This window comes from Aristolochia californica, unplaced genomic scaffold, assembly GCF_029961685.1.
Source record: "Aristolochia californica isolate CCGP_79_NKW_82.1479 unplaced genomic scaffold, dmAriCali1.0.hap1 SCAF_12, whole genome shotgun sequence".
In the NCBI taxonomy this organism is placed as follows: Eukaryota; Viridiplantae; Streptophyta; class Magnoliopsida; order Piperales; family Aristolochiaceae; genus Aristolochia; species Aristolochia californica.
Window position 1 is genome coordinate 26,623,396 of NW_027181793.1, and position 23,537 is coordinate 26,646,932.

At 38.8% G+C, this 23,537-nt stretch overlaps 6 protein-coding genes across 9 annotated transcripts; 3 read left to right on the forward strand and 3 right to left on the reverse strand.

Annotated features, from left to right (window-relative positions):
• The first annotated feature begins 1,214 nt into the window (after positions 1-1,214).
• Positions 1,215-4,095, forward strand: LOC137945817 (auxin efflux carrier component 2-like). Of its 2 annotated transcripts, none has more exons than XM_068791861.1 (6): positions 1,215-2,424; positions 2,597-2,858; positions 3,062-3,147; positions 3,216-3,373; positions 3,586-3,662; positions 3,765-4,095. In XM_068791861.1, exons 1-6 carry the CDS (start codon positions 1,215-1,217, stop codon positions 3,829-3,831), a joined length of 1,860 nt encoding a protein of 619 aa, XP_068647962.1. In that variant the 3' UTR covers positions 3,832-4,095. The 2 variants fall into 2 exon arrangements, with proteins under 2 accessions (XP_068647962.1, XP_068647963.1); XM_068791862.1 differs by having other exon boundaries at positions 2,624-2,858.
• An 853-nt stretch (positions 4,096-4,948) lies between these two features.
• On the reverse strand, positions 4,949-11,115 carry LOC137945625 (protein MANNAN SYNTHESIS-RELATED 1-like). The gene is made up of 7 exons (XM_068791572.1): positions 10,940-11,115; positions 10,441-10,811; positions 8,107-8,251; positions 7,907-7,986; positions 7,260-7,345; positions 6,156-6,732; positions 4,949-5,917 (listed from the first exon to the last, which is right to left on the reverse strand). The coding sequence occupies exons 2-7, from the start codon at positions 10,540-10,542 to the stop codon at positions 5,633-5,635; spliced, it is 1,275 nt and encodes a 424-aa protein (XP_068647673.1). The 5' UTR covers positions 10,543-10,811; positions 10,940-11,115; the 3' UTR covers positions 4,949-5,632.
• A 761-nt stretch (positions 11,116-11,876) lies between these two features.
• On the reverse strand, positions 11,877-15,791 carry LOC137945700 (nucleotide-sugar uncharacterized transporter 2-like). 3 transcript variants are annotated; one of them, XM_068791682.1, is made up of 7 exons: positions 15,638-15,791; positions 14,454-14,605; positions 14,150-14,358; positions 13,470-13,563; positions 13,200-13,366; positions 12,915-13,088; positions 11,877-12,456 (listed from the first exon to the last, which is right to left on the reverse strand). In XM_068791682.1, the coding sequence occupies exons 1-7, from the start codon at positions 15,708-15,710 to the stop codon at positions 12,171-12,173; spliced, it is 1,155 nt and encodes a 384-aa protein (XP_068647783.1). In that variant the 5' UTR covers positions 15,711-15,791; the 3' UTR covers positions 11,877-12,170. The 3 variants fall into 3 exon arrangements, with proteins under 3 accessions (XP_068647783.1, XP_068647785.1, XP_068647784.1); XM_068791684.1 differs by having other exon boundaries at positions 11,878-12,456; positions 15,630-15,683; XM_068791683.1 differs by having other exon boundaries at positions 11,879-12,456; positions 12,915-13,085.
• An 898-nt stretch (positions 15,792-16,689) lies between these two features.
• LOC137946793 (pathogenesis-related protein PR-1 type-like) lies at positions 16,690-17,220 on the reverse strand. The gene has a single exon (XM_068793091.1). It carries the CDS (start codon positions 17,218-17,220, stop codon positions 16,690-16,692), a length of 531 nt encoding a protein of 176 aa, XP_068649192.1.
• A 675-nt stretch (positions 17,221-17,895) lies between these two features.
• On the forward strand, positions 17,896-18,405 carry LOC137946794 (pathogenesis-related protein 1-like). The gene has a single exon (XM_068793092.1). It carries the CDS (start codon positions 17,896-17,898, stop codon positions 18,403-18,405), a length of 510 nt encoding a protein of 169 aa, XP_068649193.1.
• A 2,632-nt stretch (positions 18,406-21,037) lies between these two features.
• On the forward strand, positions 21,038-22,714 carry LOC137946795 (putative UPF0481 protein At3g02645). The gene is made up of 2 exons (XM_068793093.1): positions 21,038-21,456; positions 21,538-22,714. The coding sequence occupies exons 1-2, from the start codon at positions 21,038-21,040 to the stop codon at positions 22,712-22,714; spliced, it is 1,596 nt and encodes a 531-aa protein (XP_068649194.1).
• The last annotated feature ends 823 nt before the right edge of the window (positions 22,715-23,537 follow it).

Below are 23,537 nucleotides of genomic sequence, written 5' to 3' on the forward strand. Positions count from 1 at the left end.
GAGACAGGTTGAGTTTAGGTCGGGCTTTTGAAGCCTTGAAGCCCAAAAACCAAACCCTAAACCTGAACCTACTACCCAAATCTCAAAAAAACTCAAACAAGGTTGGAAATCCATCCCTGTTCCCTGCCCTGTGGGTTGATGGGAAAACCTGCAACTGTCTTTCTTCTGGAGTTTGGTTGTGAACAAGGAGAAAGAGAAGGGATTCAGCTGCAACAATAAGGGTCCCCCCCTACCTCCCTCCGGTTCATTGTTTAAGAGACAAGAACTTTTTAACTCCAGCTTTCCTTTTTGTCTTGTACAAAGAGGAGATGAGAAGAGAGTGGTCCTCAACCTTTTTTTTTTTTTTATTTTTTTTTTATTTTTATGCACCTCCCCAGTTTCCACCGTTTTGGCATATCCACTTTCATATTATATATTTCTCCAACCAATTAACCAGACTTTATATAACCATTGGCTACAGATTCTGTAAGCAGGTATTTGCAGCATAAAGTGATCAAGTAAATGTAATGGAAAGGCCAACTATTTACATTTTTTTATACACATCGATGCTATAACTTATTATGGTAGAGAATACTTACTTTTGAGTGCATCAAAGTTGTAGGAACGCAAAAGAGAATTTGATCATTATTATTCTTAAAAATAATTAGTAAAAAAAAGAATTTAATATTATCTTATTTTTATTAATTATTTTTTAGAATAATAATGGTTAATTTTTATTTTTATTAATTAATTACATTGACCCCTTCATCCGTAACATAAAGCCTCTGCATGAGAGGTGTTTTTACCCGCCCACAGGGCTTTTAAAAATGGATTATTGGGGAGTGCAGATCTACGTTATTTATGGGCTCCCGCTGCGAATTTAAGAGCTCATGGACGTGTGAGTTGTGAAGTCAGTAGTCCCACTCAACCCAGTGAACCACTGAATCGGTTTCCGTATAGCTCAAACGAGATTTTGAGCTTAGAGGTCAACGGTCAACCTTAGGTTCGGAATTTGTCTCTCTCCCTCTTGCTCCTGCTTAATTACCTTAAAACGCTCTCCTTTCTTCCATCTGCTCTCTCCCCCTCGGCCAATCCGCAAGCAAATCTTTCTTCCTTGTCACTCTCAGATACACACCCGACGAGTCAAAGAAAGGCAAGGAGAAAAGAAAAAAACAAAATCGCCCGTGGAAGAAGACAGGCAGCTCCTTCACCGACTTCTGCTCCGTTTTCCGACCATGATTACGGGGAAAGACATCTACGATGTCCTTGCAGCGCTCGTACCCCTCTATGTTTCCATGATCTTGGCCTATGGCTCCGTCCGTTGGTGGAAGATTTTCACCCCCGATCAGTGCTCCGGCATCAATCGCTTCGTGGCCGTCTTTGCCGTCCCGCTTTTATCTTTTCATTTCATCTCTGAGAATGATCCTTACGCGATGAATTTTCGTTTCATTGCGGCTGACTCACTCCAGAAGGTGGTCATCCTTGCGGCACTCTTCCTCTGGCAAGCTTTTTCCAGGCACGGGAGCCTGGACTGGTTGATTACCTTGTTCTCCCTCTCCACTCTGCCCAACACACTCGTCATGGGGATCCCACTCCTCAGGGCTATGTATGGGGACTTCTCCGGAAACCTCATGGTGCAGGTGGTCGTATTGCAGAGCGTCATTTGGTACACCCTTATGCTGTTCATGTTCGAGTACCGTGGCGCCAAGACCCTCATCTCTGAGCAATTCCCGGAGACTGCCGGTTCCATCACCTCCTTCAAGGTGGAGTCCGACGTTATGTCGCTCAATGGCCGGGAGCCGCTGCAGGCAGATGCTGAACTAGGTGAAGATGGGAAGCTCCATGTGTTGGTAAGGAAGTCGACTTCATCGAGGTCCATGATATCTTCTTATAACAAGTCCCATGGATTGAATTCCACGACTTCCATTACGCCCAGAGCTTCCAACCTCACCGGGGTAGAGATCTACTCACTCCAGTCGTCCAGAGAGCCCACACCAAGGGCTTCAAGTTTCAATCAGACGGATTTTTACGCAATGTTTTCTAGCAAAGTCCCCAGCCCTCGAAGTGGGTATACGGGAAACTTCCATGGCGGTGGTGGGGATGTCTACTCGTTGCACTCCTCGAGGGGACCTACTCCCAGGACGTCGAATTTCGAAGAGGACATGGTGAGATATGGGAAGCACAGAGGAGGCCGAAGTATGAGCGGTGATTTCATGAACGGAGGGCTGGGTTCCTATCCTCCACCAAATCCCGCTTTGACAACTTCGGCTAGCCTCGGAAAGAAGAAAGAAGGAGGAAACCCCAACAAGGAGCTTCACATGTTTGTGTGGAGCTCCAGTGCCTCTCCTGTGTCCGAAGGGAATTTGAAGCATGCTGTTAATAGAGCCGCTTCTAATGATTTTGGAGCCATGGAGGCTTCTAAAGTTCTTCACAATGAGATCAGTGGTGCCTCCAGAGGTAAAGAAAATAATAATTATAATAATTCCAAGATTTCTGTCTCTTCCTCTTTCCATACTTCTTTTTCGTCTTTCCCCTCTGGAATCTTTGTTACTTTCCGGTCGTTCTGCTCTAACCTTGACCAAATCTTTGTCAGGTTTGCATGAATCTGCAAGTGTAGACGCTAGTCCTATTAGCAAGACAGGAGTTAATGAGGAACTGGAAATAGAAGATGGTGGCCGCCGGAGCCCCAATCAGAAATTTCCTGCGAGTTCAAAGGCTGGCGTGGGAGGAGACGACAAACTGGTTGGCGGATCGCACCAAATGCCACCTGCAAGTGTCATGACAAGGCTGATACTTATTATGGTGTGGCGGAAGCTCATCCGTAATCCAAATACCTACTCTAGCCTCATCGGCGTGATCTGGTCCCTGGTATCCTACAGGTGAGAACCGAGAACAATATCCTTTTTCCCTTGCATTTCGAGAACTCTTTACCAGCCACAGTCCTCTTCAGTATGTGGTCTTACAATCCCAAATAATTTCTAATTTGTTTCCGCAATAACTAGAAGAACCCAAGAAATCTCTTTTCAGGCTTTTCCTTTTTGGGTGGTTCCCTTCAGTAAATGAATTTCTAGTATTTGCTCAGGTGGAACATCCAGATGCCATCCATTGTGAAAGGATCGATATCAATACTATCAGATGCAGGACTGGGAATGGCTATGTTTAGTCTAGGTAACAATAGTAGTTTACCCAGTGACACGAAAAACTTGCAATGAATTAACAAGCTGAGAATCGAACAGGTCTGTTCATGGCTCTGCAACCAAAGATCATAGCCTGCGGAAGATCCGTGGCAGCATTTTCTATGGCAGTGAGGTTTCTGACGGGTCCCGCGGTGATGGCGGCAACCTCTATCGCCATCGGAATCCGAGGCGTGCTTCTACATGTTGCAATCGTCCAGGTGCATCACTTTCTCAGAAAGATCTCCCCTACTGACTGTCAACTTAAATCCCCAGAAACAAAAACGTTAATCCCAATGAATCTGATTTTTATGTATTCTTTCCATTGTCATTGTTCTAATTTTTTATTTTTAACGCCCTTTCACTTCATAAACAAGATGCCCAGAAGCAGATCATTATTCAATTCTAATCTGTCCAAGTTGTTTGTGTTTAGGCAGCTCTTCCTCAAGGGATTGTTCCCTTCGTATTTGCCAAGGAGTATAACGTCCACCCAGACATACTTAGCACCGCGTGAGTCCCAAATCTCTCTCTCTCTCTCTCATCTCTCTCTGTGCGTTTCTCGGATCAAATCATCCCATCAGAACTGAAGACAGAATTGTTTAATTCGTGCAGGGTTATCTTCGGTATGCTCATTGCTCTTCCAATAACTATACTGTATTACGTGCTTCTAGGGCTCTGAGCACATGGAAGAGAAATTTATACTATATTTGAAGAAGACGTAGGAGAAGAAGAAAAGGAAGAAAAGAAGAAAATGAGGATGAATTATGGGAGAAGGAAAGTAAAACGGCCTAAAATTAGCAGAAAACGCCATTGCATTCAACATAAAGCATTATCCGTGTAATACAGTGAGAGTGATGAAACTGTTTAGGTTTGTTATTATTTATTTTTAAAGAATTTTTTAAACCTTGAAGGACAGGCATGTGACTGCATGTGTAGAAACCAGGAAAGGGATTTGGATTAATGTAATATTCAAGCCTTTTAAAGCAAGATAAGGATAGAAAATTTTGGGGTTTAATTTAGCTCAGATTATTAATTCCCTAATTCGATGTTTTAAATGTTCTTGTGCATGTGATTGGATGGATAAGAAAGGGTGTTGGCTCTTATGCTTTTAACAGTCCCAACATGCTCTAATATTAAAATCGTTGCATTAAGGCCAAGCCATTCGATCAGCCGAAGATTAAGTTGAGGAAATTAAATTATGGGTCTAATAGGTTAAGTTACTAACATCACATGCCATGCACATTTACAAATTCGAAGAAGAAAAAAAATGAAAATTTGATTATTATTATTATAAAAAATTAAATCTGACAAGATTGGAACAGAAAAAAAATCAGTCATGTGCCACGATTAGTAAAATAATGGATTCCCTCCTGGCTTTGTAGAAAAAAAGGTCGTCGTTAAACAGATTTGGTTGGCCTGAACCGGATGGTCATCACATGTCAGCCTCCTTCATCTCCGGCGGCCTCTGTAAACCACCTTTGTAGAACATATGTTTGTCAAAAAGCCGACAAGAAAGCCAATAAAAGAATCGAATGGCAGCAAGAGCCGGCAAATCGGAAACGCCCCAATCTCCTTCTGTTTGAATTCCACCCCACTCCATCTGCCTTCTTTCTCTCTCCCATTTTTAATTCCTGGGTACAGTTCCGTTGCCTTTCTCTACAGGTTCTGGTTCCGAGGTTCTGACTCTTTTTGCTGTTTTGGATAAACAAATGAGGGGTGGGTTCTCGGTACAGGATCACAGTACGTGCACTTTGAACTTGTTTTGGCAGAAACATAAAAAGGGAATCCGTGGCCTTCTCTGGGCCGTATATATGATTGAGGAAAGCCTCCAGAGATTTTGCTTTCTTACTTCTACGCGGGTATTCGCTAAAAACTCAAAAGTTTGACCGTCAGCAAGCGTAAGAGTGAATTGTGATTTTTTTGTTTTTCAGGATTCTTTGTTCTGTCGTATATCCCCCAGCAGCAGCTGAAAGTTTCCTTTGATTTTCTTCTTCTCTCATTTTTTCTCCCATTGTTTTCTGTTTCTCTAGTTTAGGTTTTCTTCATTGTAGCAGTTCTACCTATTCTCTCCAATGGCTGATGAAGCCAACAGATCCGTATGTCTTTGGGTTTCTCATTTCCTGTTAGATTTGTTTTTGTGGTATGCTCAAATTCCTGATACCTTTCCAACGTTTTCCTGGCAAAAGCACTAACAGGGCCATAATGTCTATCGGGGCCCTCGAAGGACTTTGCCCAGTAGCAAAATGAGTGTCACAAGCTCTTAACTAAGAGAATGTAGGTCATGGACAAACTAAAATTTCAATTTGACATTTTCTAAACAAATTCTTCGCTTACTTTATATAAACAATTTAACTAGACAATCTTTACAACTATAGGATAACTGAAATGCTTGTTTAAACACGAACCTTTCTGTATCCTACTCCAACGAGAGAAACTTCGAGGTAACCAGAGGTGATCGCATCAAGAATCATGTGAAATCTTCAGTTGTCACAATAACACGAATAGGCCATGTGATTCTTCTTTGAGATATATGGAGAGACAAAATTGGTTGCAGGTGCTGAGGAACCTTGTATTTGAGACGGAACGAGTGTGTTGCCCGTGCCTGAAGCAATTCTTCTTCCTGCAACATTCGCATAAAATAGACCAGAAATGGCGGGCACAAACACATCGCTTTGGGAGCAGATGTGGAAGTCCAGAACCTTCTCAAGATGGGGGCTTTCTAAATCCAGGAATTTTTGCTTCTTATCAGCTGGGACTATACTTTCCTGCAACATTTATAAAAAAGGAAACAGTGACACTGTGTGTTGAAGATATGTAGCCTAATTGCATTCAAGTTTCAATTGTATTGAGCGTCAAGACTATTTTTTTCTTAGGGATCTCCCATCAACTGTATATATGTTATTTTAATCATTCACTTCTAAAAATAGTGCCAATTCTATAGTAAACAAATTGAGAAGAAGCAAGTAACCAGTAACATGTAGTAAAGCAGAGAAGGGTTCCTACCTTTGTATAGGTATTCGGAAACTTGTCTTTCAGAGCCTCCAGACTTTCATGCCACCTAGGCTGGGTCACATAGATGGTGGTCTCCCTTTCAAATCCTATTTTTTGCAAGAAAACTGCAGTTTCTTCTGGAGTATAGCAACTTTTACCCTTCATTCCAGTGTCTTTGCACCCCTTCCCCTGCAATATATCAACCCTCAAATCCACTGCAACAAACTGGCCATCTGATCTGCGGCTAAGAGTTCTCAACCTTGCCAACATCGAGTCAACAGTTTCAATAATCTCCTTTTGCAATTCAAGAGTCCCAAACATTGCCAAGCATGCAACTGAATCGGCTTCCTGATCTGTTTCTCTTATTTTCATATTTATAGAAGGGAAGAATGTTACAAGCCTTATGTTTCTCTTTGTTCTGAGCAGGGGTTCAATGTGTTCAGCAATGTACTTTTCTGTCACCCTATTGGGTATCTTCACAACTGCAAGCTTTCCTGCAGCTACTTCAGCTGGTTGCTCCTTTGCTATCTTGACCACTCCATCCAAGCTCTTTACAAACTTCTCAACGTCATAAATATCCGCAAAGTTCCTAAAAGAATAATTGCTTCTTTATGAACTAAAATTATTTTTACAGGAAATATTGCTTCTTTATAAACTAAAGTATTTTGACTGGAAATAAGAATATAATTAATCAGCACACACAGGACATTACAATGTTTAAAAAATAAATATGGATGTATAAACTTTTGGTCTAGGAAAATGCAACAAATAGTTGTTTCTTTTGTTGCATTACTTACTGGTTAGGAGCTATAGGCATTGAGATTAGAAAAGAGCATAGCCCCAATATTCTTCCAAATTGAGTGGGTGGCCCACAGCATTGTGAGAAATCGTGAATGCCTTTATTATAACACCCTAATGTCTATCTCTATCTCTCTCAAAAAATCTGTGCAACGTTGTCATTGGCTTAAACTTTACAATGCATGTGGCTAAAACTTAATGATTTGAACTCTCTCTCTCTCTCTCTCTCTCTGACTTTCTCATCAAATCAGTGTAACATAGTCATTGTATAAAAGTAACAATTCATGTGTCTCTTTGTTTGTAGTTCATAATACAAACCTCTTGTCACCCAGCTTACTTCCTCTGATGTCAGGGATTACAAGCGTGGCCCCCAGATATTTTGCAACCATCACAGCATCAGCAACCTAATAGAGGAAAACAAGAGAGGAGATAATTTTAGACAACTCACCACAGTCGAGTTCTATCAAGATATAACCGACCTAATAGAGGAAACAAGAGAAGGGATAATATCAGATAAGTCATCAAAATCAATTTCTATCAAGAGTTAACCCTCAATCCAGGACATCATGCATGAAGAAGAAAAAAATAAGCAAAGAACAAAAGGAGAAATTTTAAGACTATGCTCAATCTATGGTTTTCTTTATGATTTTAGTTCATCCCATTCTAACCTTTATAGGGTACCTTGTCCAATATTCATCATCTAATTCACCTTCTTTTATGGATTTGCTACAATTTTAGTGACAGAATAGAAACAGAGAATGCAGCATCTTAATGTTTTACTGTAAGAGAACTCATCATTAAGGATAGAGGACTAATTGTCACCAAAACATGGATCAATTCTCCTAGTTAATTCAAAAAATATATCAAAAGAAATGAAACATTGTAGGCAACTGATGCAGACAAAATAAACCACCATTAAAGTTGACCGGCATAAGATCAATTAGCAGACAAGTTTATTCGAATACCTGAGCTATGTGGTATTCAGGACCATTAGTTAATGAGAATGTAACATAACCCCTTGGTTTTTCTGCCTCTTCTGTGAGTCCTGAAATCACAAAGTCAAGCACACAGAAAGGTTGAATCCGAGTTCAGTGCAGAGAAAGGTTCAATCCACATCATAAAATTTTCTTTATTTGTTACTTCTAAACATCATTCCAGAACTTACTTGCTCCTGGCTGCTTCCAGCAAGGCTTGAGTTCTTGGCTGACCTTATTCCATTGTCCTTTGTTCACCCTGTTCAGTGTGGAGACTTTGCGTTCTTCAATTTTCATCACTTCAAACTGAACAGTAGATAACTGGGGAAGTTGTGTCTAGAGGACACAGAAAAAAATCATTAAAGAACATTCATGTCGCAAGTATTGTCTATATATTAATGCTTTTTTACAAAGGTTAAAGCACCAAATGTTATTAGAAACATAGCAAGGATTCTTTTGACGACTAAAAAGCATGTAGTCATCACATCTTACGGAAGTGCATTACCTGGTCTATACACAAAACTAAGAGAGAGAAAGAGAACATAAACATATAATTTAGCAAACTTATGTTAAGTCTTCTCACTGGTTCGAATTTCTTGTTCTGCAAATTGTTATGCAAAATCTACAAGCTGTGAATTGAGCATTTAGTCAAATGGCACATTGGAATATTTCTTAACATTTGGTCTTGGGTTCAAGTTTCTGGACATACAGTGCACCTCGGGAAGTATGTGCATGTTTCTGAGAGTCAAAGAGGTAAATAAATAAATGAAGGAAAAAGAGCATGTTTAGTTATATTAATAATTGTAATTTCTTACTACAGGCAAGTCAATTTGATAAGAATTTATAATAATCACTATAGTAGGCCTTACAACAAGGAAACCGATTGAGTTCATTTTGTATTCGTTGATAGGCCTCTTGAATTTTCAGTACTAATTGGTATTGGAATTTATAACAGAAATTTACTAATGTTTCATTCTTCTTTTAGTATTTATAGACTTTATCCATATGATTTGATGGAGACCTAAGCCACACAGAACCATGACAATTCCAAGAGCTCCAAAGCTTAGGTCAAAGAGTTTCTGTGTAGGTGACATTATATGCACTAAATTCATTAAATGTGTCTTTCCCGTCATTTTTAATATTTTCTTTCTGAATGGCTCACTAAATCCTTGAAAAGATCAATATAATTCAGGTAAGTCTGTAAAGAAGAAAGAAAATACACATTCCCTTTTGGGCAACGAAGGTAGAGAAAACATAAGAATCATTTTTTTCTCAGAAGACAACATTGAAGTTTGAATTCCACAGAACCATCACTTTCATTTCTATGGTAAACCAGAAAACGTTTTGATAAAATGACAAGTGGCAAGAGGGGAGTGACACTCGGCATGGTATAATGAGAGAGATCAAATAAGGCCAAAAACAACATTATGAAATCAACTGTATGTAGTCTGAAGGTAGTTGCAGGTCCTAGCAGATCTATGCAAAGCCACAACTCGTAGAATATGTGCTAAAGCCCATTTAGGCTTCTGATTGCTTGCAGAGAAATATGCTCCTGAAAGAGTCCTATAAAAGAATAACCAGAGTTTCCAGAGAGAGTGCTCATAATTCATAAACCATGATAAAAAAAATGAGTCCATCATATGATGCCAACAGGACCATGATCTAAAACAACGATTCTATCATATGATGCCAACAGGACCAAATCATACTTGGCAAGATTTTATGTGATCCTTCACCAAATAAACCCTCTACTCAGCATGCATTCTATATGTAAGAGAAGACTTGTTGTGATTTCTGACTTTTAACAAAAATGATACAGAAAGTTAACAATTTCACAGGACCAGACAGCATTTGGTTCAGGACTAACTCAACTCAAATCACATAGGTAGCAAAGATTGGCACTCTCAAATGACTTCCCATGCACAAAACAAATTGAGAAAAGCAAAAGATTACACTTTTTCTCTTTCTTTTTTCTTTTTGGAAGGATCAAAATACTCATATCAGCAAGAATCAGCACAGACACAGAGTGATAGGTCTGACCCTTCATATCTTCCACATAATGACTTGAGATTTGAACAACAAAAATGAAGTTAATTTATCATCTAAGCAGAGGAAGCAAAACAAATATCGATTGGAATTACCAGAGATGTCTGCCTAAACATTTCTAACGGGTAGCTGTCCTGGACTGCTGAACTTGATCCATGCAAAATAATTATCCAGGAAAGAGCAATTCCAGGAAAAAGTAATTGATAGTCGACAAAAACAAGGAAGTTACAAGAAATTAATTTCTTCCTAATACTGCGCTTGGTAATGACATTTCCACCAACTCTTGTAGAAAGAATTAAACTAATCGAATAGCAGCGAGGAGGAAAACGTAGAATGCGAAAGGAAGACGGCACCACAGAATCAACTCATGGTAAGAACCACATGCATGGAAAGTACCACAATTCTCTATTCGAAATCGATAAAACATCATTAAACAACGAAATGAAGTGAATTCTACTGGAGAGTCTACTGGTACTCACCTCAACTGGATCGAAATGATCTTTCTTGATCATGTTGGCGAGCATTGCGAACATTGTGAATGTCAGAAACGCTCCCAAAACGTGCTTCGGATCGGGGGCCATTTCCACTTACAGCAAAAGAGGAACCAAAGAGCCACAATTCAATCCACAAAACCTCAGATCTCTGTATTTGAAGACACCTCCAGGAGCTGAAACGGCAACGTAAGATCCCACTAATAGTGTCGGAGAGCCGAGAAAGACAGAAGGCTTTAAAAGATCCGGACAAAGAGACAGCTAGCAGGATTGGAATGAACCGTAACGAAAGACCCTTAGATGTCGAACAAATCCATGGGCCTGTAAATGCCGCCGCGGGTAGTCGACGCTTGTATTTCCTGCATTGTTTATAACAACGACACATCAAAAGGGAAAACGATACTTCACCTGCCAAACGTTCGCCATTACAAAAGAAACTTTTCCTTGCGGAATTATAAGGCCAAATTTGAATTTGTTTTTTACTCACCAAAGTCGATTTTCAATTCATTTCGTGTTGATCCTTTGACATGTAGGTGTATTATCTGAGACTGAGGACGACGAGAAGATGGATCCGAGAACGGTTACTCGAGTGACACCAGTAGGTGGGTCGCAGCTGCGAAGACGGAGAAGAAGAAAGGGGCTGTTTATACTGAGACTGGTCTCCGTAAAGAGTATCAACAGCACCAGAGTTTATAATCATTAAAAACCTACAAAAAAGCATCCTTCCAAAAACACGAGTTAACTGGTCAGACTCGTGAGCGACTGGGGATTCTCACAGTGAGACGCATCTCAGTGTTGGAGGCGGGGGAAAAGTGACCAATTCGAACTCTTTGTCCAGGCTTCAGGCCTGACGATATTCGGACAGAAGGACAGCGGTTCGAGGTCCGGCCATCGCGGGTCAAAATGCAAAGACCAGTTGAGATGAGATGTGAAGAAGAAACTCCTTAGCAACCTCCTAACCCTATCCCATCCCATGTATCAAAATTTGTGTCCGCCTCAAGCAAGTTTTTCATTGAAAGTGCCTCATTTTTATCCCTAATGGAAAGCCCTAATATCGGGTTTACATAGTAAATTTTAGGTGATTTTTATTATTTTTCCTTTCGACCTGACTGACGGTAAGAATTGGTTGTACCATGATAGCCGAATTCAAACCTTAAAAATGAGAAAATGAGAATTTGACCACAGGAGGATTATAAGGTCGGACTGAAAATGGAAAAGATCCAACCTTTCTAACAATAGATAATATAATGAGAAAAAATGCATCAATGCAGTGTCTCTGTTCCATGAGCAAGCCATTCATGTTGATGTAGTAGCTCTGTACATTGTTGCCAAAATTCACAATCTTTCTATCCTGAGCTAACAGTTTAAAGATGACTAAATATCCCCTGTCAGCACACAGAGAGGATTGGTGACAGTTGGAAGCTACATCAGTCATTACAAGTAAGAACAAGACAAATATAACACGATTCACAAAATCATTAAAAATACTTGGCTTCTCTTTTACGTATAAAATCTTGGATGTAGTTAAACAGGATCTCCATATTTTCCTTAGTAACAGATACAATTTGAGCCAAGGATGGGCTTTTGCTCATATAGATAATTGAAGATTACAAGAAGCATATTCAAGATAAACATGAAAATGCAAACAGGGAAAAAGAATGGGTTAGTAACAGCTTCACAGTTCAGATTATTTGTCAAACTCCTGACGCAAAACCACCTTAAACATTTTCTCCACAGCAATCGCCATTATGAGTGTCGTTGGTTTCTTTGCAAAATTTTGATTTTGCTAAAGAGAAAGCAGATTGACGAGGAGAAGTCCAAGTAGTTTGCTGATGGGAAGTTGGCAAGTTCAGGTACGTATACACAGACATACCAGCAAGGGCTGTAATGGCCCCACAGATACTTATCATGCCTGGATTGGACCCAAAGAAAAGATACCCTCCAAGAAGGATAACACATGTCTTGAACTGCCCAAGAATAACATGAGTAGTTGCAGATGTAGCCCTGTAGCAGGATCAGTTGATTAGAGACAGATGCCACATAAACTGGCAGCAGAACTAGAGCTAACTATCTGATCTCAGGAGTTCCTTGGAGAGAGCATTTATCAGAAAATTTAACATACTTGTGGGTGTTCTCATTTTCAACACAAAATATTAAAAATTCAACATACATAAAAATGAAAATTTCTTGGTAAGAATGTTGGTGTTTTCCTTTAATGTCAGCAAATCTGTATACTAAACAAATGGATTTAAAAGAGCCATACAAACTCAAAAACAAATAAGAGGCACTGCAAGAGAAAACTACCACTTATTGAATGTCACAAAAGAATGTATTGAATATTTAACAGGTTTTAAATCATTTCAAAAAAAAAAAAACAGGTTTTAAGCAATGATAAAACTTTAATGGCATGTATTTCTATATAAACAGTAACATTGAAATTTGCATGGGGAAGATCTACTCACCCTAGGGCCAAAGCACCAGACCACTGAAGCAGAAACCCCAAGATAGCTGACATGAGAATAGCTGATGTATTAGAATAGTTCCACTTAAAAGATAAGACACCTGGGGGATCAAGCCATGGCATCAAGGTAACCAAAAAGAGAACTGTTATTGGTGTGGTCTTCCACATTAACCTGCTACAGAACTGAACATTAGAAAATGGTATAAACAAATTCTTCTCAGTAACCTATTTTTGAAAGTAAATGAAAGAGTAAGGAAAAAAGTGTGAAAAAGAAAACGCTACATACGCCAAAGCAGTCCAGTTTTCTTGCTGTTGTAGATTAGACCATAAAATCTTGTTAGTTGCACTAGGTATTATCCAAGCCAATGCAATACAAGCTCCAAATAAATGAAATTGTAGATCAGTAACAGTAGCAACAGAAACACCTATAGACACAAAAGCGAGGGCTAAAACCTGCAAGATTTCATCAAAGTGACTTCAATTTCTAGAAAGACTATAGTCTGCACATGTATCTAACATCTTAAGCAATCTAACTATTAGAGAATGAAGTGAATACCTTTTGGAAAGTGGCCTTTTTTCTGAAGAGCACAAATTCAGAAAGGACAATTGTTGGGGTTACAGCAATCTTAGCCATCTGATAGAAACCCACACTGGAAGTAGAGAATATAAGTGACTGTAAAGGTTTGAGTTTGTTCAGTGACAATTAAGTAAGAAATAAGAATATTTTATGATAGCTCTCATTGTTATTATCTTATTCTTACTTTCTTCGTATTTCTTTGCCCTTTCGGGCCTTCCTAATGAATTCACCATTCTTACTATTCTTTAAAAAAATATATATGATATTTGATAAATTCCAATATAGAATAAAAAGAAAAAAATAATAGAGAAGTATCAAGATAAGTGTGTGATTCTTGACATGCGTGTCAATCATGAGCTAGCATTTCAGAGTTCAAAGTGATGCCCAATGCTATAATTCAGAAATGTCACCAGCTTGACTTCTAAATCTATCTAACAAATGTTTTTTTTTTTTTTCTACAAGTTTACATAAGAGACTGATTCCTTCTGTGCTCATTTTCATTTGTAGATCATGGCTCAAATAGCTGCGAATTGAGATTGTCTATCTGGAGAAACTTTTGGCAATTAGTCTGGGGTCCTTCATATAACCCACATTGTACACTATTGTATTTCCTACTAAGCTGTATTGAAAGTTATTAATAAAGGGATAACATGTATTACCTATTATACTTCAAGCTGACATTAGCGAGCCCATTAGAGAGAGACATGACGATGCCAAGAGCAAACAGAGAAGAGAATGGGGTTGACCTGGAGGGAGGAGATGCAGGAAGGAGAGCCAGTATATTGAGTATAGCCATAAGGAACCAGCTTACAATGTAGTGGATAAATGTGAGAAATATGGGATAGTTGAATCCAACTTTTCCAAGCACCTAAAAAGTTCCAAGTATAGTTACTGAATTAAATTAAATAATTAAGCAAAAATACTTTTTTAGTAGAGAGATGCAAACAGAGTGAAAAAATATACCAATTTATTCATCATTATAATCCCAACAGAAACCAAGAAGTTGAAGGAAAGAGCAATGGTGGGACCACATATCCGTTGTTGTTGCTGTTTTGCCCCTTCTGATGTGCGAAGCTCATTAAAAAGTGATGAACGTAACTCTTCCAACGCTCTGCCTGATATACCAAGAAAGAAAAATAAATGAATATATATATATATACACATATTTATAGAGAGAGAGAGGGGGGGAGAGATCTTCCATCAGCTTCAGTTTATACAATAAACAACTCTTCTGAACAAGAGAACTGCTATCCCAAAAATGCTGTCTTGACACCTATGACCAACCTGGTTCAACTTTACTCAGTAAAGATTCCCACCTTAAAAAGAGCAATTTAGGCAGTCTACATTTGAGTTGAATCATGCTAGATCCTTAACATTAGGATCCCGCTAAGGGAAACTGATTCCCTCCATTTTGCCCTGAATAGTAAAATGAAGTAGTCGTTTGCAGTTACTTTCTCCATATTTTTCAGAGATAACAAACTATGAATTCCCAAGAGTCAATTACTGAGACTCCATCGCAAAAGTGAATATTTCAGTGTCCTTGCCGATGACCCGGAAAGGATGACATCCCCTTATATGAACAAGATCAGATCTCGCTGCCATTTTTAGAAGCTGTAATAGTCCTTTATTCCTCCTGAGAATCCTATGCAATAAAGAGTGACGATTCACGAGATATTAAAACGACATTTTTTTTAATTATCTGAAGGTTTCCTTCACAAGCAGAAACTCGATATAAACAAGAAAAAAATGGTGGCTTTCTTGAAGCAATATATCCTCTGCATCGAGTCAATAAGGAACAAGCGAAGACAAAGGGACCCCTTTTCTACATTTTCTCAAAGATTCATCAAAGAAATTTCATCAAGGAAAAAATATACTGAAAAAAAAGTAAGAGTTTCTAGGAAGAAAAAACAAAAATTATCGCAGCCTTCCAAAGTTCTGAATAAACCCAAATCCAATCTGACTGATCAACATTTCAAATCAAGAGAAAAAAAATGCAAAGGAAATGCATTTCGTACTAGAATAGCAACATAAATCTCCACAAAACAGTTCAAAACCCGCTCCCCAAAATTAGCAAATTAAACAATCAAGCAAATTGATAATAGTGATAATGACAACAACAACAATAGTTAACTAAAGCACCTGAGTACCTCTTTCTCCAGCGTCACTGTCTTTACGCTTAAGAATCTTCCTTACATCCTTCCTTACAAAAAAGTTTATCATCTTCCTGCTACACAGCGTCCTACCTCCTCCAACGCAAACCCGGTTCTCCAACCCCCAAATCCTCAAACTCGGATGACCCAATGCAGGTGACAAGTCAAGAAGAAGCAAACCAAAAACACCAGATACCCGTGACAGAAGAAAAGAAAAGAAGGGTGAGTAGAAATGGTGAAGAGAAGAAGAAGAACAAAGTTAAGTGACAGACTAACTCCGAGAAAGAGAAAGAGGAAGAGCCACGTGGCAAGAAGAAAACGAGAGAATGAGAGAGATTCCAAGTTGAAGTAGGGAGGCAGCCTTAATTTGGGGATTCAATGTCGGGAACCAAGAGAAACAGAGAGAAATCAGCGAAAGCAGATTGAGGAGAGTATCATCAATCACGGCCTCCGTCAGCCGTCAGTGACAGTGTGTTGAGGGACATAGTGACAAAAGTACCTGCCGACAGTTCAGCAATTGGTAAATCTCTTCCCATTAAATCAAACAAATTGACCCCATGCCACGTCTCTGTCTGCCCAAATGGGTAAAATCCGCAATTTAGCACCTCCCTCCCCACATCCAACATCATCCCTAGGGTTAATTCTCATCTATTATCATAATAATAGGTATAATGACAAAATTTAAATGGTATTCAGTGAATAAAACAATTTAAATGGGTATTTTGACAAAATTCCCCTACTGTTTCGTGAGATTCAACTCAAGAAACCCAAGGCAAGAATAAAAAGTTACTGAGTCTATTAGTTCCCTTCAGTCTTCTTGTAAAGCAGAAAGAATGAAATCCTCAAGAAGCATGCGAGAAGAAAAACAGAAAACGGGAGAACCTTGCAAATTACTCTTTAAATAAAAGTTCTGCTAATTGAGTAAGTCGGATCGACATTTTAATCTTTATTGGGAACATCAGTGTAATACAAATAAACAATCAATTGGTTTCGCTGTACATGTTCTTAAGCTGGCCGAGATCAATTCAAATAAAGTCTCACAGACTCTCTTAGTAAGGCCGATCTCCGATATAATTTCCAGGCGGATAGTACTCGCAGGTGATGAAGCTGTCGCCACTATCACAAATGATCTTCGCGCAGCCGACTCGCTGCGTGTTCCGCCACACGATCTGGGTATAGTGAGAGCAATCAGGGCCGCTGCAATTGTTGCTCTTGTAGTTATAGTACTGCTTTTCAGCCACCCAAGCATCGACGGCATCTTTGGCCGTCCACCGGCGGCCCTGGCCCCAGAAGATGTTCTCTCCAAAGACGAGAGCGGAGGAGTGCACCAATCGGCAATCGTGTCGCCTCTGGTTCGAGTAGACGCGAGCATATGTTGCCAGAAGAGGATCCCACGTCACCGGCGGGACCCCGACGGATTTTCTTGCGTTGTTATGCCCATCTAGAAATTGCTGAATCATCTGAGTCTTGTTCATGGCCCCCCCATAAATGGTGGTTAGTGAACCAAACCAGAGAATTAGGACGAGAAGGAGAGACACATAAAAGTTGGGAAAAGCTCTAATCTTCCAAAATGTCGCCATTGAAGGGGAAGAGAGCAGCTATCATGCAAGAGAAGGAAGTGAGCTTCTTCTTCTGATGGTGTACGTGAGGTGGGTTTTGAGTGGACGAAGGTAACCGTTAGTGTGTTAAATAGGGGAGAGAAACGACGGCTGAAGAGAAGCTGTCTTGTTGCTTTGGAGATAAGACTAGAAGACATTCCTGACCTGGTTCAGCCCTTGAGCAGCTACGCGAAGTGAGCTCTTTGAAGTTTTAATTGTTCTAATAATATTCTACGATCTTGCTTGGGCTTACCAGAAAATCTTCAATTACGTAAAAAAAGAAAGCCTACGAAGGATGGCACATCCCGGGAAAACTTGAGCTCCAGACTTTGGTTCCCATCAATTCAGGCCGTCGGTCCCGAGACTTCCTCCCCAATTAATGGACGCAGTCATGCAACCAAGTGACGTTACCAGACTGCCCTACTATTATAATTCTATTTAATCGAACTTGCTAGGAAAAATCTCATGGGCATTTCTGTCGAAAAAATTAATCAGTCGAAAGCTAGTAACTTAAACAAGCGAAAAAACAAATCAAAACTTTGTATCAAGGACATGAAAGCCTGCTCTCGCATGAGTAGAAATGAAGAAAATGAGAGACCAAATGCCTCTTCATCTCTATATAAACAAACTCATCGTCTTCAAACTTCGTCCCCAGCAATGGCTTCCCCATCCACCTTCTCCTACTACATTCCCCTACTCGCCTTCCTCCTAGCTTTCTTCAACACAGCGAGTTCCGTCGGCAATCGAACGGAGATCATCGAGCAGTTCATCAATGGCCACAACATCGCAAGAAAGGCGGTCGGTGTGCCGCCAGTCGGGTGGGAGCCGATGCTAGCAAGGTACGCACGTGTTTACTCGAACGAGAGGCGGGGTGATTGCAATTTGGTACACTCGCCGGGCTACGCTTTTGGCGAGAACATTTTCTGGGGGCAGGGCCGTCGGTGGAGTGCGAAGGATGCTGTTGATGCTTGGGTTGCTGAGAGGAAGTTCTACGACCATGGTAACAATACGTGCTCCGGCGGTGAGGACTGCAGTCACTATACACAGATGGTTTGGCGCACTACGGAGAGGGTGGGTTGCGCTAAGATTATTTGTGACAGTGGCGACACAATCATCGCTTGCGAGTACTATCCGCCGGGAAACTACGTCGGAGCTCGACCTTACTAATAAGCTGTGCTCGTTAACAAAATTCTTTGTTTATTTCGTGTATTTGTTATCTATCGTTCCAGATATTGATTGGTTATTGTTGTAAAAACCCAAATACTCGTCACCAAGCGAATAAATAATGAAATTCAGGCATAAGAATTGTAGGGATCATCAGGCTGTTGTCCAAAAATATATAATTAAACTTAGACACAGTTTCTGCAAAATAATAATTTCTCGATTTTCTCCTTTCTTCTTAATAGACTTCCTTTCTCTTGTCGAGAAACTGATTGCCTCTAACAGTCTTCCACCCTTACCAACAAATAATCAAAATATCAATCTTGAAGAGACAAATCATGACAAAAATTCCGATCTTCACTTTAACTCGCTCCATGTAAAACGAGTGAAAGTGAAATCCGATGGTTCATCCTATTCGTTTACTTTCACTCGACAGTTTCTACTACCCAACCCTTGTCTCTTTCACTGTTGCTCAGCCTCATAGTCGCCCTCAACCTCACCGCTACCCCCCTCACTCTTGCTCGGCCTTTCGCCCTCATCCTTGACCGTGTCGTTGCTCCCCTCCCTTTCGCTTGACCTCTCGCCATACAAAACCATTAGGATCGTCGAATCATTTTTTATGTATCAAATATCAATTTTGGTGCACAGTTAAAGTAGATCAGTGGGCTGGCCCCTGTGAATCAATTATACCAAAATACCAATTTAAAAAAACTTATTTATGAAAATACCGACGATTCCAACTTATTTGCAAAATTACCGAACTTTGACTAGTTCACTGTACATGTGGACATTCAAAGGCGACATGTAAGCTTTGACCGCTTACGTGTCAACACCTCATCGGTGCAGTATGGTAGTTAAACACATGGGCTACCACGTTATTATTTTACACGCGTGTCGTTTGACACATCATTATCAATTTCCGCCATTGCCCCATCATCTCTCGCCACGTCAACTCATTCCATGTAAGCCCTTCATTTTATTTTTTTCGTTATGTTTCTTCCTCGGTCTTTCTCCTCTCCTCTCATCTCCTCTCGCCCTCGCTCCTGCTGCCGTCGCTAGGCCACGACTGCTCCCCTGCTGCCGCCTCTCGGCCTCGGCCGCTCCCCTGCTACCGCTACTAGTCCACAACCGCTCCCCTGCTGCCGCCGCTCGGCCTCGCCCTCGATGCCCCCCCTCTCTCGTTCTTCTTCTCCGTTCCCTCTGTTCATCCTCTGGCCGCCCCCCTCTGGCCGCCCCTTCTCTCAGAACCGAAGCTCTACTCACCCTCCAAACCCGAATTTGAATTTTAGAAGCCAATTTAGGAGAGTGATTTTTTAGGGTTTTGGTTAATTGAATATAATTATTGTATTTAATTATAATGTTGATTTGAATTTAGGTGTTTAATTACTGTATTGATTTTTTGTGATTTACTATTTAATTTCTGATTTTATGTTAATGAAATTTCTGCCAAATTAAAATTATTGTAAAGTTTTGTAAGATTTTTAATTAAATAATTTTTTTTATAATTTATTATTTTATAAATAAGGTGATAAAAAGTATACAAATAAATTATATTTTAAACACTAAAATAACTTTTTTGTATATTTTTTAATTTATAAATATTTTAAATGGATAATATATGAGTAAGACTTAAGAGTAATTTTTTTATTTATAAATATTTTATATGGATAATATATGGGTCAGACTTAAAAGTAAAAAAAAAATTATTTATAAATATTTTAAATCCATAGTAAATGGGTAAGAGTTAGATTATTTTTATTTATAAATATTTAAAATTTTTAAATATTATTATTTTGTAGATAAGGTGATAAAAAGTATACAAATAAATTGTATTTTTAAACTATAAAATAACATTTTATATATTTTTAAAAAATTTTAAATATTTTAAATCTATAATATATGGGTAATACTTAAGCGTAAGATTTTTTTTCTATTTATAAATATTTAAAATTTGTAAATGTTATTATTTTGTAAATAAGGTGATAAAAAGTATACAAATAAATTGTATTTTTAAACTCTAAAATAACTTTTTTGTATTTTTTAATTTATAAATATTTTAAATCTAATTAATTTACTTATTTTATTTTATTTTTTAAAATATGAAGAAATAAAAAGTGTAACGATTTTTTTAATTAATAAATATTTTAATTGATATTAAATGGTGTTAAATAAGTAAGAGTTAATTTTTTAATTATTTATTAATTTATTAATAATTTATTATTTTAAATATAAGGTAATAAAAAGTATATTTAATTTTTTAAAAATTTATTCAAAATTTTATCAAGTAATGACGTGGCATAATACTTGTCAACTATACTGACGTGGAAGCCCATGTGTTCAACACCATACTGCACCGATGAGGTGTCGACACGTAAGTAGTCAAAGCTTAGTGGACCGGTAAAAATTCGGTAGTTTTGCAAATAAGTTGGAATTGTCGGTATTTTTATAAATAAATTTTTTTAAAATCAATATTTTGGTAAAATTCCCCTAATAATTAAATGTTAACGCGGCTTTCCTTTGTACATATGATTCACGAGCCGCAACTGCTACCGAAATTAGAGTCTTTTTATCTGTAACCAAGACTGATCAAAGTTTTTCAAGGCAAACCCCTCCCATTGTTGGCTACCTTGTTTCATCCATGAATTCAGATCGAAGAGATTTAGGAGCAGCGACTGGGTGGGACGAGGACCATTGGATCATTCAAATTCGAAAAAATCTTGCTCCAGAACGAAACAGTGACGATGAGGACGACGAAGATGATGTACCCGTCTGTGTTTTTGCCGTTGCAAAGTCTCTCATGGCTGACAAACCAGACGCTTATGTGCCCCTCCAAGTAGCTCTTGGTCCTTATCATCAATGGCGACCTCAACCCTCTGATATGCAAATGCAAAGGTACAAACTGTTGGCTAGTAGAAGAATATGGAGGAAACTTGTGAACCTACGCTTCGAGGACATTGTTAATCATTTCATGAAACGAGATCGTAGGATCCGAGCTTGCTATCATCGGTATCTGGACTTGAGTACAGAGAGCTTAGCGTGGGTCATGGGCCGTGGACGGTTCCTTCTTATTGGAGTTTCTCCGGAGCTTGGCATTGGGAACCAATAATATTGACAACAATCTGACTGGAACTTCTTCAGAATGTCTCACGTTATGGATCAAAGTGGGAATAAAACAACCCAAAATGCTATTCTAAGAGATATCATCATGTTGGAGAACCAAATCCCTCTGTTTCTGCTCACAGACCTGGTTAGCTTCGTCTACCACGAAAATCCGCAGGAAATTTTAGCCTCTATTCTACTGGCTCTCTGTAGGTGCTTGTCTCCATTCAAAAGCGCGGCAGACTTTGATGGAAGAGTTCATTTGCTCGAACTTCTCCACTTCATAGCAGTGCCCAAACAAGAAGAAGCCGCCGCAACTCGAAGCAGAGGAAGTTCCAAAGCAAGCTTAAGTGGGGAAGAAAATCTGGGTAACTGCATGGTATCCCTGAACGCATTTTTAACCTTTTTCAAAGTGTTCGTCCATTGCGTGGGTAAGGCTTTCAGGCTTTTAAAATTTAAATCTGTTCTGAAATTTTGTCTTCGAAATATGCGCGTCATCGGCATCTTCGTAGCTCTGAGAAGAACATCAGATGAACCTCTATCTTCACATAGGAACAACCGTACTGCTAATGAATCAAGCAAGAGCTCGAGCACAGAAGCCTCTGAAGTTCCTCTGATAGAGGAACTGATGGTCCCTAAGGTCACACAGCTTCGAAAAGCTGGAGTCAGATTTTGTGCGACTACCGGCGACCTGAGCACTGTAAAATTTGACAAGAGGTCGGGCACCTTCTTCCTTCCAGCCATTGTATTGGATAAGAACTCGGAGGTGGTATTGAGGAACATGGTCGCTTACGAGGCTGGGGCTGCCACCAGCAGCCTGGTTTTCACGCGCTACACTGAGTTAATGGACGGAATCATCGACACAGAGGATGATGTGAAGCTTCTGAGGAAAGTTGGGATCATCCAGAATCACTTGAAGAGCGACAAAGAGGTGGCAGATTTATGGAATGGAATGAGTAAATCAGTGAAGTTGACGAAGGTGGCTTATTTGGATAAGATGATCGAAGAACTGAATGCGTATTACACGACGAGGTGGAGGATTAGAGCAGAGACGGCGGTGAAGAAGTATGTTTTTGGATGCTGGCCTCTGCTCACGTTCTTGGCTGCTAATCTTCTCATTGTGACGACCACTTTGCAAGCTATTTGTTCGATTTACGACTGTAAAAGGACGGCATTCGGCTCTGCTGCCGGGAAGACCAACTCAACGTTAGCGTAGGATCTGGCAAGCTTTTCAACAAGTATAGCCTTTGTTCCTATTGAAATAAATATAAGCTAATAAAATACATACCGACAAAATAAGATTTTAAAAAACTAAAATAATTTTTTTCCAAATATTTTTAAATCAATAATAAAATGTCTTGAATATATTAAAATATGAATTTTTAATTAATTAATATACAAACTTAATATTTTGTTATTCTAAAAAGAAGGTAATAAAATTATGTACCAACAAGTAAGATTTTTAAAAATAACTAAATTTTAATAAAATATTATATTAAATTAAATAATGTCTTAAATCGATAATGTGATGTATTATAAATATTAAAAAAATGTTTTTAATAATTAATAGCATATATATATATAATTATTAAATTAAATATAAGGTAATGAAATGTGTAAAGTTTTAAAAAAAATAAATTAATGTTTATAATTTTTTTAAATTATAAAATAACTTAAATCAATAATAAAAGAAAAATGAGAGAAAAAATATATGCTAATGTGACACCTTGACGAAGTATAAACACGTGTTATATTATAAGGGTATATAATATTAGTATAAACACTAAAAATATTGTAATTAATCTTATACGTTGGTTAACAATTGTTAACCTCCTCCGGCTTATAGAGTCGATTGGAACACGTGTTAATAACTCATTAATACGACAATCCATAATCTCTTAATTAATCAATTAATATTCGCTGTCATGTTACCAGTACGGCCAACCATGCCCCTGTTCGAAGCAGCAGCGCTACTGAAGTTGACCGGCGCCTGCGCTGCTGCGAGCATAAATCAAAAGCGGAAAGATGCCAAAACAAGT

What these genes read in the sequence shown, in the direction of transcription:
- LOC137945817 (XM_068791861.1), top strand. Translation starts at nt 1,215, where the DNA reads ATGATTACGGGGAAAGACATCTACGATGTCCTTGCAGCGCTCGTACCC. An exon ending in AATGGCTATGTTTAGTCTAG is followed by an intron (nt 3,148 to 3,215) that starts GTAACAATAGTA and finishes AGAATCGAACAG; the next exon opens with GTCTGTTCATGGCTCTGCAA. An exon ending in TACATGTTGCAATCGTCCAG is followed by an intron (nt 3,374 to 3,585) that starts GTGCATCACTTT and finishes GTTTGTGTTTAG; the next exon opens with GCAGCTCTTCCTCAAGGGAT.
- LOC137945625 (XM_068791572.1), bottom strand. Translation starts at nt 10,542, where the DNA reads ATGGCCCCCGATCCGAAGCACGTTTTGGGAGCGTTTCTGACATTCACA. An exon ending in ATCATTTCGATCCAGTTGAG is followed by an intron (nt 8,252 to 10,440) that starts GTGAGTACCAGT and finishes TGTGTCCTCTAG; the next exon opens with ACACAACTTCCCCAGTTATC. An exon ending in CTGAATACCACATAGCTCAG is followed by an intron (nt 7,346 to 7,906) that starts GTATTCGAATAA and finishes TTCCTCTATTAG; the next exon opens with GTTGCTGATGCTGTGATGGT.
- LOC137945700 (XM_068791682.1), bottom strand. Translation starts at nt 15,710, where the DNA reads ATGATAAACTTTTTTGTAAGGAAGGATGTAAGGAAGATTCTTAAGCGT. An exon ending in CAGTGACGCTGGAGAAAGAG is followed by an intron (nt 14,606 to 15,637) that starts GTACTCAGGTGC and finishes TTGGTATATCAG; the next exon opens with GCAGAGCGTTGGAAGAGTTA. An exon ending in GAAAACTGGACTGCTTTGGC is followed by an intron (nt 13,089 to 13,199) that starts GTATGTAGCGTT and finishes TCAGTTCTGTAG; the next exon opens with CAGGTTAATGTGGAAGACCA.
- LOC137946793 (XM_068793091.1), bottom strand. Translation starts at nt 17,220, where the DNA reads ATGGCGACATTTTGGAAGATTAGAGCTTTTCCCAACTTTTATGTGTCT.
- LOC137946794 (XM_068793092.1), top strand. Translation starts at nt 17,896, where the DNA reads ATGGCTTCCCCATCCACCTTCTCCTACTACATTCCCCTACTCGCCTTC.
- LOC137946795 (XM_068793093.1), top strand. Translation starts at nt 21,038, where the DNA reads ATGAATTCAGATCGAAGAGATTTAGGAGCAGCGACTGGGTGGGACGAG. An exon ending in TGGGTCATGGGCCGTGGACG is followed by an intron (nt 21,457 to 21,537) that starts GTTCCTTCTTAT and finishes GAACTTCTTCAG; the next exon opens with AATGTCTCACGTTATGGATC.